The sequence below is a fragment of the Aspergillus luchuensis genome, chromosome 3, assembly GCF_016861625.1.
Source record: "Aspergillus luchuensis IFO 4308 DNA, chromosome 3, nearly complete sequence".
NCBI lineage: Eukaryota > Fungi > Ascomycota > Eurotiomycetes > Eurotiales > Aspergillaceae > Aspergillus > Aspergillus luchuensis.
The window spans coordinates 874,589-885,429 of NC_054851.1; the positions used below are offsets into that span (position 1 = coordinate 874,589).

The window sequence follows — 10,841 nt, forward strand, 5'->3', positions numbered from 1 at the left end:
CTTCTGAATACCGCCGGAGCAAATGACGGTCGTCTGTAGTTTGTGGCTACTGTATCCACTCCCACCCATGATCGTCGGTTTTCTTTTAGCTGGGTCTACTTTGGCCCCCCTCTTCTCCCCCCTCTCCCCTCACCCATCTTTTTCCCCCCCGTCCCCGCCCCCCCTGTTCTTGTCATTTACCCATGGGCCCTACTAACTAGGCTAGGTTTTGACTTACTGTAGTAAGTAAACCATGGATGGCGTTAGTATGGGACAGCTGACGGACGGCAACTGCCAGTTTACTGTGCGCGTGCGTAGTTTCAGAGAGAGAGAGAGAAAGCCAGATCTTGTGCCTGTCGGCTTGTCTGACTCGACGTTTCTTTTTCTTTTTTTAATCTGGTTATTTTTCTTACGGGGAGGTTTCAAGGTAGGGATAGCAAGTAGTATTGTGTATACAGTTGTTATTTTTGTTTTCTGTTTATTAACATCTCCCCTTCTAAACTCATTCTTCTTCTTCGTCTTCTTCTTCTAACCGCGAATGGCATCACTAAATGTACAGCTTGTCTTGCAGGAAAGGATCTATCTCGGAGTTGGACGTGCATGGTGATGATCCAGCAGTGTTATTTGTCTCCCGGGAAAGGGAAAGGGTTAGTTAGTGTACCTAGTAGTAAGTTAGTGGAGGGAGAAAAGTGAGAAAGGAAAAGAAAAGAAGATTAGGGAAGTAAATTAAAAAGCGAAAAATTATCACCACAAAAAAAAGGCAAAAAAGGAAAAACTGACATGAGAAGAAAATTTAATTAAAAATTGAAAATGGAAAATAAAAATCGAAGGAGGAAAGAAAAAAGAGAGAGAAGAAAAGAAAAAAAAAAGGATTGAGGGGCGACCGAAAAAAGAAAAAAGGGTTAGAAAAAATAAAATAGTAAAATAAAAAAGAAAAAAAGAAAAGGAAAAGAAAAAAGGAAAAAGAAAAAGGGAAAAAAAAAAAAAAAGAAAAAGAAAAGAAAAAAGAAAAGAAAAGGACTGAACCCCGACAACCTTGAAAGAGAGATCTGGTGTCCACCCAGCCCAGATCCAATTGTTGAGCTGCCTCACTCCTTACCTTGCATAACCTTGGTTCAGCTGTCTCCATCGTCATCGTGTGCGGCGATGTCAAGGTACTTTTAAACTCAGGCGCTGGTAACTATATTACTATTATCTGTCGCCCATGTTCCTCTCCTCCAACTATCGTCGTTCAGATTCATTATCTACGCTCTGTGTCCTCAGTCGACTCACTTAGTTAACTCTTCCACCCCTCTCCGTCCTTCTTTCGCTTCTCCTTCTCTTGATATCTACCTCATTCTTCCCCCCTCTCCTCCCCGCCATTTAATTCCACCACCAATCCTCATCAATCCTATTACTCTTCGCAACCCAAGTGGTTTGACGTGTGGGGTCATAATTATTTCTTTTCTACCCCTACCAACCTGCCTTTTGTTCCGTGCGGAAGCCGCAGGCCGGCTATACTTGTGCAATCAAGCCTCCCTGCTCTGGACTTCTGTTCTACCTATCATAGTGGAATAGTTACCTCGGAATCCTTTTCCTTCCCTTTGGCAGTGTTTGTCTATGTCCCAGTACCGTGAACTGGGTGAGGATTCTGGAAAAATGGCCATTTCCTACGCAAGTGGACTTCCAGCGGATCATACTCCTGCTCTTCCGTCATTTCGAGAGGTGAGCCAACACTGCGCCTGGCAAACCGACCGGTGGTTTCGCCGTAAGAGGATCAGCCAGACTAATGCACTCTTTGATAGCTACTCCCGCCTCATCTCCATGATGAGATCGAATCGACCTCATATTTCACTTCCCGCCAGCACGCGCGCGAGCGGCCTACATCAGCAGCTCACGAATTGACGTCCAATCCCCGTCCTTTCTCTGATCGTCCCTATGGATCGCCCCCGAAATTGCCATTCGATTATGCCGCCCGGTCCAGTGAACCCCAAAGCCGGATGGCTGGTCACCCGACCGACCCCATTACAGGCTCTCCTCGCTACGCTTCTCGTGGCCCCAGTCCTATTCTACCATCCATTCGGGACCTTCAGTCGCTCCCTGAACGGGGTTTGAATACATCGGGCGCTGCTTATCCAGAACCAAGGGCCCTTTCTCGACCGGACTTCGCAGCGCAGGAATTCAGGGCGGGCCCGGTTGGCCCCCACGCATATCCCCCAACCAACATTCCAGGCACAGTACCGGGTGATCGGAGGAGCGTGGATTCTTTCCCAGTCATGCCCAATCAGACCGGCTATGCCTATCCCGCAATGGGTTACCAGAGTGATTCCGAACAACCGTCTCCGCAATCCCTCTCTCATGCTCAACAATCAAATTTCGGTATCCTCGGGGATTCGATTGACCCCAAGAACAAGCGGAGACGGGGCAACCTGCCCAAGCCTGTCACAGACATTCTGCGTGCATGGTTCCATGAGCATCTTGACCATCCGTATCCCAGTGAAGAGGACAAACAGATGTTCATGACCCGCACCGGACTCACTATCAGCCAGGTCAGTAGGACATCACCCAGTCTACCAAGTCAGCACATGCTAATCAGGAATTATCTACAGATCAGCAATTGGTTCATCAATGCTAGACGGCGCCAACTTCCTGCTCTCCGGAACCAAATGCGAAACGGCGGAAACGACATTGACTCTCAAAGACAATCTCCCTTCAGTGACATGGACCAGACGTCCCCGGAATCAATGCCGTCTCCTCACCAAATTGTCAAATCATAAATTGCCTTCGAGCACGATTAGGCACCCCCGTTGGGCCGGGCATCGTTCTTGATGCCACTTCCGCAAGATACATCCAACATTTTATGAGTTATGGGGCTTTGGGATACAAGAACAATTAGACACGAGAGTTCGCCACAACACCCATCTTTAATCTTTCTTTTTGATCATCAAGGAATTCTACGACGAGCCGAGTGAGATGGACAACCGCTCTTGATACCCTCTACCGTTTATCTAATCGACTTTATAATTATCGTGCATGGCTTCAACATTACAGGGTTTATGTGGCTGGGAGCAATTGGGAATGGCAGTTACTGAGATGTGCGGTTCCTCACCTGTGCGCCCTTGCCTCCCGCATCATGGCTGCCTATTGCGATATTGCATCTCTAGGTGTTTTTGGTCATTTTATCGGCTATCTTAATTTCCTATGTTCTGTCTTTCTATACTAGATCAACGTGTTTCCTTTTGTTCTTTTGGCGCGCTTACACTTGCAAAACGGTTGTGATGGGTTTCACTTGGAGATGAGGATCAAGCATATGCATGACTTTTTGTACAGTATAAGTACGGATGATGTGACCATGTCAAGTTAGACTGTCTTTCCTTGTTATTTTCTGTTTACAATGTTTGGGAGGTCATCTCAGGTTTTGGAATTAGACAAAAATTGAGAACATTGGTTATTACCCATATAGGCTCCATTTTGGAAAGTCCGCATTGACTCGCACTTTCCTTTTTTTACTCTTCTTCATTTACCCTTTTCATACATTTCCCGGCCCTCCTTATAAGACACACCATGGTTGGGCTGGTTAAGGTTCCCTCATCTCACATCCGGGCGGTACCGTGCATTTCTGGCATTCGTCACAAACCCTTACCCAGGGCTGCACTGTGGCTTGACGGAAATCCATTGGTGCAGGTTTTGTTAGGCCCACCACCGCATGAGGAGATCGTTCGAGGAATGGAGGAGCCAACTCATTCTCAGATAGTCCCCTGGTGGGCGGTAAGAAAACCATGGAACCGCTCTCGCATTTCTGATCCGGAAGATCCATGGGTTGAAGACCATTGTGAGACGCATGCAACATTGGAATCGGCCCACCCTGAAAGGCCACTCATAGCCTCTAGCCTTGCGGTGAGCGCCGGAAAGGACAGGCGGGAGGCGTGCTGTCACACGTCATGAGAAGAACTACAAAGGCCTAAATTTTGGTTCCGGCCAGTCGGGACGGCTAGATCGCCAAGTGTCAGTTACCGAGAAGTGCGCCTCGTGGATAGTCCAAGCCCAGTTGTTGCAGGGAGGCCGTTCGACGTCGTTGGATGGGCGCTGCTGCTTGTCAAGCGTTCGGACTCCCAGACGGGCGCGAGCGCTTTTTGCTATTCGGCCAGCTCTTGCGGTAAGGCGGCCTTGGGATCCTGGATCACCCGAGGAGGTCATCTTGGACGTCTGTGCGGGCGTACGTAGGTCAACCCTTGGACTCCGTATCAAATCGTACTGAAAGGGAGGGGGCCGACCCATTGTCCGTCCACCAGGTCTCATGAGCCACACGCACACACGCAGCGTTACTGTTGCATGGAGACACTCGAGGCTGGTCTTCTTGGGCCCCTCTTCTTTCTTTCCCAACGGTCACCGGCACGGAAATCCCTGCAAGCCAGAGACAGGCGGACGGGCGGAACATGCCTCCGAGACCATTGGAGAAGCAGATCAGGCTTGTCGACTGTGGCACAGGGCTTGACCCCAGCTGCACGAAGCACGGGGGAGGAGGTGAGGGAGAGGAGAGGAAACGATTTAGAAACCAGGATCTATCCGATCTATCACATGGCGGTGAATCTGGCTGCCGCGCATGGGGATCCCAGGTACTCCGGATGTCACCTTTCAAAGCGAGGGGCTGTCGCTCGGATCAAGAATGGGCGGCATTCTACTGGAGGAGGGGGGAGGATGCTACACAGGATGTGCCTTGACAGGAACACAGCTCGAGTCAGGGCCTGCTTTGACACGACAGCTCAACGGTCGAGGGGATGCAGATGGGCATGAAGAAATACGAAGAGGTATTGCATGACACCCGTCCTAGCCCTGATCCCCGATCAGAAGATGAAGACAGGTCGGCAGGTCAGCCGGCCTATCATCATTCCTCGCCCTGGACTTGAAGGTTCTTCCTGTATCTGTACATGCGACCGACCGATTGCAAGTCCGTCGCGAAGTATTCACCCATCGATGCAGCGAAAACCTGGAAACCACCCAGCTGCACCCCACTCTGGTGCGGCAGATCTCCCTTTCCCTAGGATGAGGAGAGAGAGGATCGACATTGAAGGTCAATAATTTAGTGCCCTTTGCTGAATATTGTTGGCTCTGTGACTGCTGTACGATTTAAATCACCGAGCATCCCCGCCAGGATGCCGCGGATCACTTTTCCCACCCCCTGGCCGTGGGATATTATCTCCACGCTGCAAGGTGTGAGTCAGTAAGGAACTCCTCGCGGCTTTATAACTGCATTAACCGGTTGGGAGACCCCCACTGCGTGCAAGAACCGCGATGCCTACAGAATCGCCTCGCCACACACGTACACCAGCCACAGGCCTGGCGTCAGCGCCTAAAGGAGCATTTCCGGAGCCTATCGTCTGTACCGGGTACATGGGACTATGTACGAAATGTAGGTGGATATGGACTAATGCACGCGCCATCCCTGATTCCTCTCAACCAATCCAGGGCCATAGCCCTTCCCAGAGCTGCGACATGTTATACTACCCATGGAGCTCTGCCCGATCCAGTCCGACTGGAAGGCGAGTGTGCAACGCTCGGTCCTCTCAGCTGCACAGTCGGGATTGTCGTCCCTTGACGAATGACATCTCAGAAAAAACTAAGCATTTAGGCACCTAGATTGCATTGCCTGACGGTCTGACAGGCCTTTCCCCTCCCTTCATGGTAAGTTTTTACCTGCTGCGGAAATCCGAGAGATCATTTATCGGGCGGAAGTGACCACCGATGAGGACCAAACTCATTTCCCCCCCTCTCTGGCGTGTTTAGTTGGCCGTCATGCAAGTTCACATCCTGGGAGCTAGCCACTACCCACTTGCATGTACGTCAGTCACGGTGGCTTGTGTTCGTACCCAAATGCAATCCGGGGACTCGGGATTTGACATACTGATACAAGGCGATCAATCCGTTGGCTGGAGTCTTTGCCCAGACTCTGGTCTGGTGTGGGGGTGGAGTGTCGTGTGTCTGTGTGTGTTGTATGTGCACTCAATGTGCGTACGTATACCCCATACCAAACCGACATATATGCACACATATGTCGACATGTCTGAGGCGAACTGCAAGCTAGATCTGCAGGTCTGCCATTACTTATCTGCCTGTCTATCTGTATGTGATATGGTGGAGGAGCTCCTTTTCAAACTTACTACGTATGACAACAGATTCATATTGCATCTTGCTGGCCCCCTTTTCCTTTCTCGAATTAGAAATTTGGCTTCTCCTTTCTCATTCTTGTCCAACCCTAGCCCTACGGGCGCATGCTATGGAATGCATGGATACCATGGTTCATTCAGCGGCCTGTGCGTTTACTCCTCATTTCCTAGTACTAACTCCCTGCCTCCTGATATCATACAAGGGTTTCTGCTGCTGCTGCTGCTACTACTACTACTACTACTACTACTACTACTACTGCATCGCTGATTTCTCCCCATTTGCATGCGTGCGCTGGCGCCTATACCATTGTAAATAATCTTGGGACCGCCCACCCCCCTCCCCTCATCTCCATTCCCAAACAGGCAACGACCTACGTGTTATAGCTCATGTTGTGTGATGAGAATTGATTGGCCACCGTCAAGGTGACACACATTGGCTGGATCATTTATCCGACTGAGACACGAGGTAATGGGTTTTACCCTTGCCAACTTCGCAAAACCAACTCTACAACCCTGGACAGACACTAGGTTATGGAATTGGGTTTAGTGGATGTTTGTTCCTCTCTTCTCTCCCTTGATTTGTTTCCTGGGTTATCTTCATCTTATAGGGTATGTAGTTCTGCCTTTTTTGGTGGAGATCTTGCTTTTTTGGGCAGAAAATTTTATTGTTGGCAAAGTTAGCTAGCTAAGGTAGCTATTTTGGTTAGCTAGATACAGTAGTTCTGGCCCTTTGTATGTTTGTGTGGGGTATGCAAAGGGATGGATGGATGGATGGATGGGCATGATGGTAGTAGTACTCCGTAGTAGTTGATGAGGTTCTGATCAACGGTTCTCTCTTCTTACTTTTATGTTGTGTAACGTAGAAGAAGATGTTGGGAGAGAAAACTTGGAGAAAGAGAATGGAATGGACTACTGAGATAGTGGTGGTTCGGTTTCATGTGAAATTCCATGAGAGTTGTTATGTAGGGATGGTTGAGGGATCCATCCATCCATTTCATCGACTTATCCCGCTTTCGGCTGTGTACTCGAAGTCAGGTTGGGTTCATTCAGATGGACGCTGTGTTATCTTATCAATCAACCTGATATGGACCAATTAATACTATCGCCTAGTTTGAATGGAATATAAAAATATATACGTACGTACTATTCTTCATGGCAGAGTCCATGTTCCTGAGTTAGCTAGCTAGGGTGTGAGAGGACAATTAGTTAGGCTCATATTCGTATTCTGCTTGCCTTAGTTCTTGAATATTTCAACCGGGTAGGGATAGTAGTTGGATATATTTGAACCAGTTTACAATAACTGAGGGAGTTGATATTATTAAAGGTTCTTAGTTTCGCATAAGTGATCACATCACAGTGACAGTAGTATCAAATATAGAGGGTTTGTGGCCTGATCAGTAATGTGCATAGGTGTAAATGATATAATTTTGCTCACCCTATTACAGATATGAAGAGGTGACTTGGTCGATAAAAAGAGGTGAGAAAGGATGTGAGAAATTGGAAACGTCATTTATTACGAGGAGTTATCTGGATTTTGATGCCATGTAATAGCTTGATATGATGGGCTGAGAGTGTTATCTGTACGCAGCACTTTAGAGGTGTCTTGAGAGATAATTAGGTACTATTTACTAGCCCCGTTTGGGGGGTTCATGGAGAATTTGGCTTGACGGATTTATTGATTGATAGCGTAAGCTTTTCGATGTATTAGAGGTATGGGTTTTTCGGTTTGGTGTGGATTATGAATGTTGTTAAAGTGGTGGATCTTTAGTAGTTTGAAGGAGATTTAGATGGTCACGTTGAAGTGATGAGGAGATAATAGTGATGGTAGTATTGAAGAACTTTGGTGTCAGTGAATATATTAGTAGATGAAGTCTTTTGTTTGTGGGGCTCAAACTATAAGTATTTCAGTGATAGACTGGTCTTTGTTGGTTCTATGTTGATTATGGTGGCAAATAGTATGGGATATCAGTGGTGCTATGGAGGAGACAGGTACCTCTCTTAGATATTATTCATATCAAAAGGGGCTAAGTTTGACTACCAGGTATGAATTTTGTCTGTTCAAAATGTCGATAGGTAATCATACACCCTGATCCAAACGAAACCGTGGTGTATAAAGAAGTATCTGTATCACATGCGATGCTGCTGACGAATTCTGCGCTAGATAGCTATGGCATAGGCACGTGCAAAGTAAAGGACTCGGTCCGAACACACACGAATCGCGAAATCTAAGCTTATCATAACACTACGGCGGTATACCTGTGTCCCTATCGCTTGCGGGCATCAGGTACCGGGTAAGATCGTAAGCGCCACTATAGCTCACTTAGACTGGCCACGAAAATAGGATAGTCTCTGACCGACTATAGTTCTTCTGCCGGATATTAGATTGGCGCCACTTCACTCCTAACGGGTATGCATATCCGGTTGACACTGTGGAAACAATTGCCAGGGTCCAATAGCGCTACCGGTACCCGAGAATGCTCGGTGCCACCCGGGAAGGTATCAGCAGTTGATAGGGCGACTGACGAGCAGAGACTGCTATCCTATAAATGTTAGTGGCCCCGGACATATGCAGGCCTCCGTCTGGGGTTACTTTCAAGAGCCAACGGCATATCAGTGATTACCCTGTGTCAGGATAGCGCGGATATTGCATCGACCCATCCTCGATCCGGGATACATGAGTGGCCATGTGTTCTTCTCGACTAATTGAGGATAATCCAAGGATGGCCAATCATACATCAAGTCTGCCTGGCTATGCCACTTCTATCATGGACAAGACAACGACTAGGATCTGGGCTAATCTCCCATGATGGACCAATCATTCATGACAAGAGGCAGCAATTCTGCACGCAGCTTGCGCTCCCGTTCCTGGGGCCATCCAGAAGCGGTATCGGATCGGTAGTCCGACGTTGCTGCAATGGATAAACGTGTCTGGCGTTGTGGACCTTCTCGAACTGGCTAGAAGCCCACAGGGTCATCGGCAAGATTCCGGTTCGCACAAGGTAGTGTGCAGTACGACTAAACCTCCACGGGCCCACCGGTCTTCGGCATTGTTCTGCACGCGTCAACCAGAAGGCCAAGCTTTGCTTGGCTATCTGATAGTCCGACTATCATTCCTGACTTGACAAGCGCAGATGTACGAGATTTGCGGCGTGATCGACGCGAAGCCCGTGGAGTCATCCCGAGTACCCGGGTTATCCACTTCCCGTACATCTGGAGGCGGATACAGAGATGGCAGACGCTTGGATGCGAACTCGGAGAGGCGTGTCTTCGCTAGCGGAGAAGAGAGGAAGGAGTAATGCTTGGTTGTGAAGAACGGACCAGGGTGTAATTAACCCCTATGCAACCTCAGCTACGGAGTTTGGCAGGTACTCCGGCCACGATGCCGTGTCTTGCCGCTGGGCCGACGGTTGCCGCTCGTGGAGTTGACCTGTGGATAGGTGCTGTTTCTGTGTACCTAATTTTCAGGCATGTTATGGAGCACTTGAAAGGGGCCAGGGGGAACCGTAGCATTGGAATATATAAAGTGGACACCATCTGCTCTTCTTGGTGGATGTGAAGCTTCAATTGAGAGCAGAAATGACTTTGGATGAAGGAAAATACAGAGGAAAGTTGATTGACTGCGAAAAAAAAAAACGCCACTAGATTTCCGGCAACGAACAAAACAGACAAAACAAACAAACTGCGCCTGAGGCGTGACCGGCGATCATGTATCTACAAAGAACTTCCTGGATCGCCGCTGCCTCATCTTCTACCAGCTCCCCTCCTTTACTTCCTCGGCATACTCAAGAACACATGCCTACGATGGTCAACTCTCAGTCTGTTCCTATCAACCATGTTCGCAGGGATTATGGTCTGGCCGTTGAACTCCCCTGAATATCCTGCCTGAGAGCCTACGTCTTCCGATGACGACGTGTCTAGTGGCCGAACCGCCATCCGATATTAACCTGCAGCCGGGAATAGCCATGGGCAGACGAATCCAGAGGTTACTAAATCTTAGCGTATGAGGTGAGCAAGGATATACTCGGCGTTCCTTCTTGGGCCTTCCGAAATCAAAGACGCCGAACAGTTCATTGTGATTTTAAAAAGCTGAGTTAATTTAGCTGCAGGTACGGCTTCGATAAGGGTGAGATATGGACTTCTACGACCTGGTGATTCGGAGATATCCGATTCTCAAATGCTTTCCAATAAAAGTTATGAACAATGAAGTGGCCCGGAGTACGGAGAAATTGCCTCTATCGTTGGTCTCTCGTGTCGAGCGTGTTCACGGCTAATAACGTTAAAACATTGACACATCATTTCATGATAACTAACAAGTGAGACATGTGCCACTCATTCCCGAATGCAACCATTCTATCAGGCCAGTGGGGAACGCACGGCTAGCCTCGTCGACCTCCGATGGTTGGTTACTCCCATCAGAGTTTCCTACTGGACCATCTCAGGAAGGTGGAAAAAGCAACTTGGAATGGCACCATTCACCGATACAAAGCGCACTGTTGGTTGCCATTTTACTTTCCCACCCCCTCACCCGCCCTTCTTGCCTACTGGCGCCTGGAAGTGGCATCCTGGAGCAGGAGAGAGGAACGGTAATTGGCAAGCGCTAACCAAATTGCGCCTTGTACTATGGAGCCGGCGCTGCGAGCCGACGCGCCCCATTCCCAAAATGACCTAACGGCCGTGAAGCCGAGGTTCAGGGTGTCCCTACTACTTACAATGCTTAAC

General features: G+C 48.6%; 2 protein-coding genes across 2 annotated transcripts; one reads left to right on the top strand and one right to left on the bottom strand.

The window, feature by feature from the left end:
* Positions 1–1,958: 1,958 nt before the first annotated feature.
* Positions 1,959–2,735, top strand: AKAW2_30310S (homeobox domain-containing protein; the record flags this gene model as incomplete). Its single annotated transcript, XM_041686810.1, has 2 exons — positions 1,959–2,507; positions 2,568–2,735. 2 exons carry the CDS (start codon positions 1,959–1,961, stop codon positions 2,733–2,735), a joined length of 717 nt encoding a protein of 238 aa, XP_041540757.1.
* Positions 2,736–3,909: 1,174 nt separating this feature from the next.
* On the bottom strand, positions 3,910–4,155 carry AKAW2_30311A (uncharacterized protein; the record flags this gene model as incomplete). Its single annotated transcript, XM_041686811.1, has 1 exon — positions 3,910–4,155. One exon carries the CDS (start codon positions 4,153–4,155, stop codon positions 3,910–3,912), a length of 246 nt encoding a protein of 81 aa, XP_041540758.1.
* Positions 4,156–10,841: the final 6,686 nt, after the last annotated feature.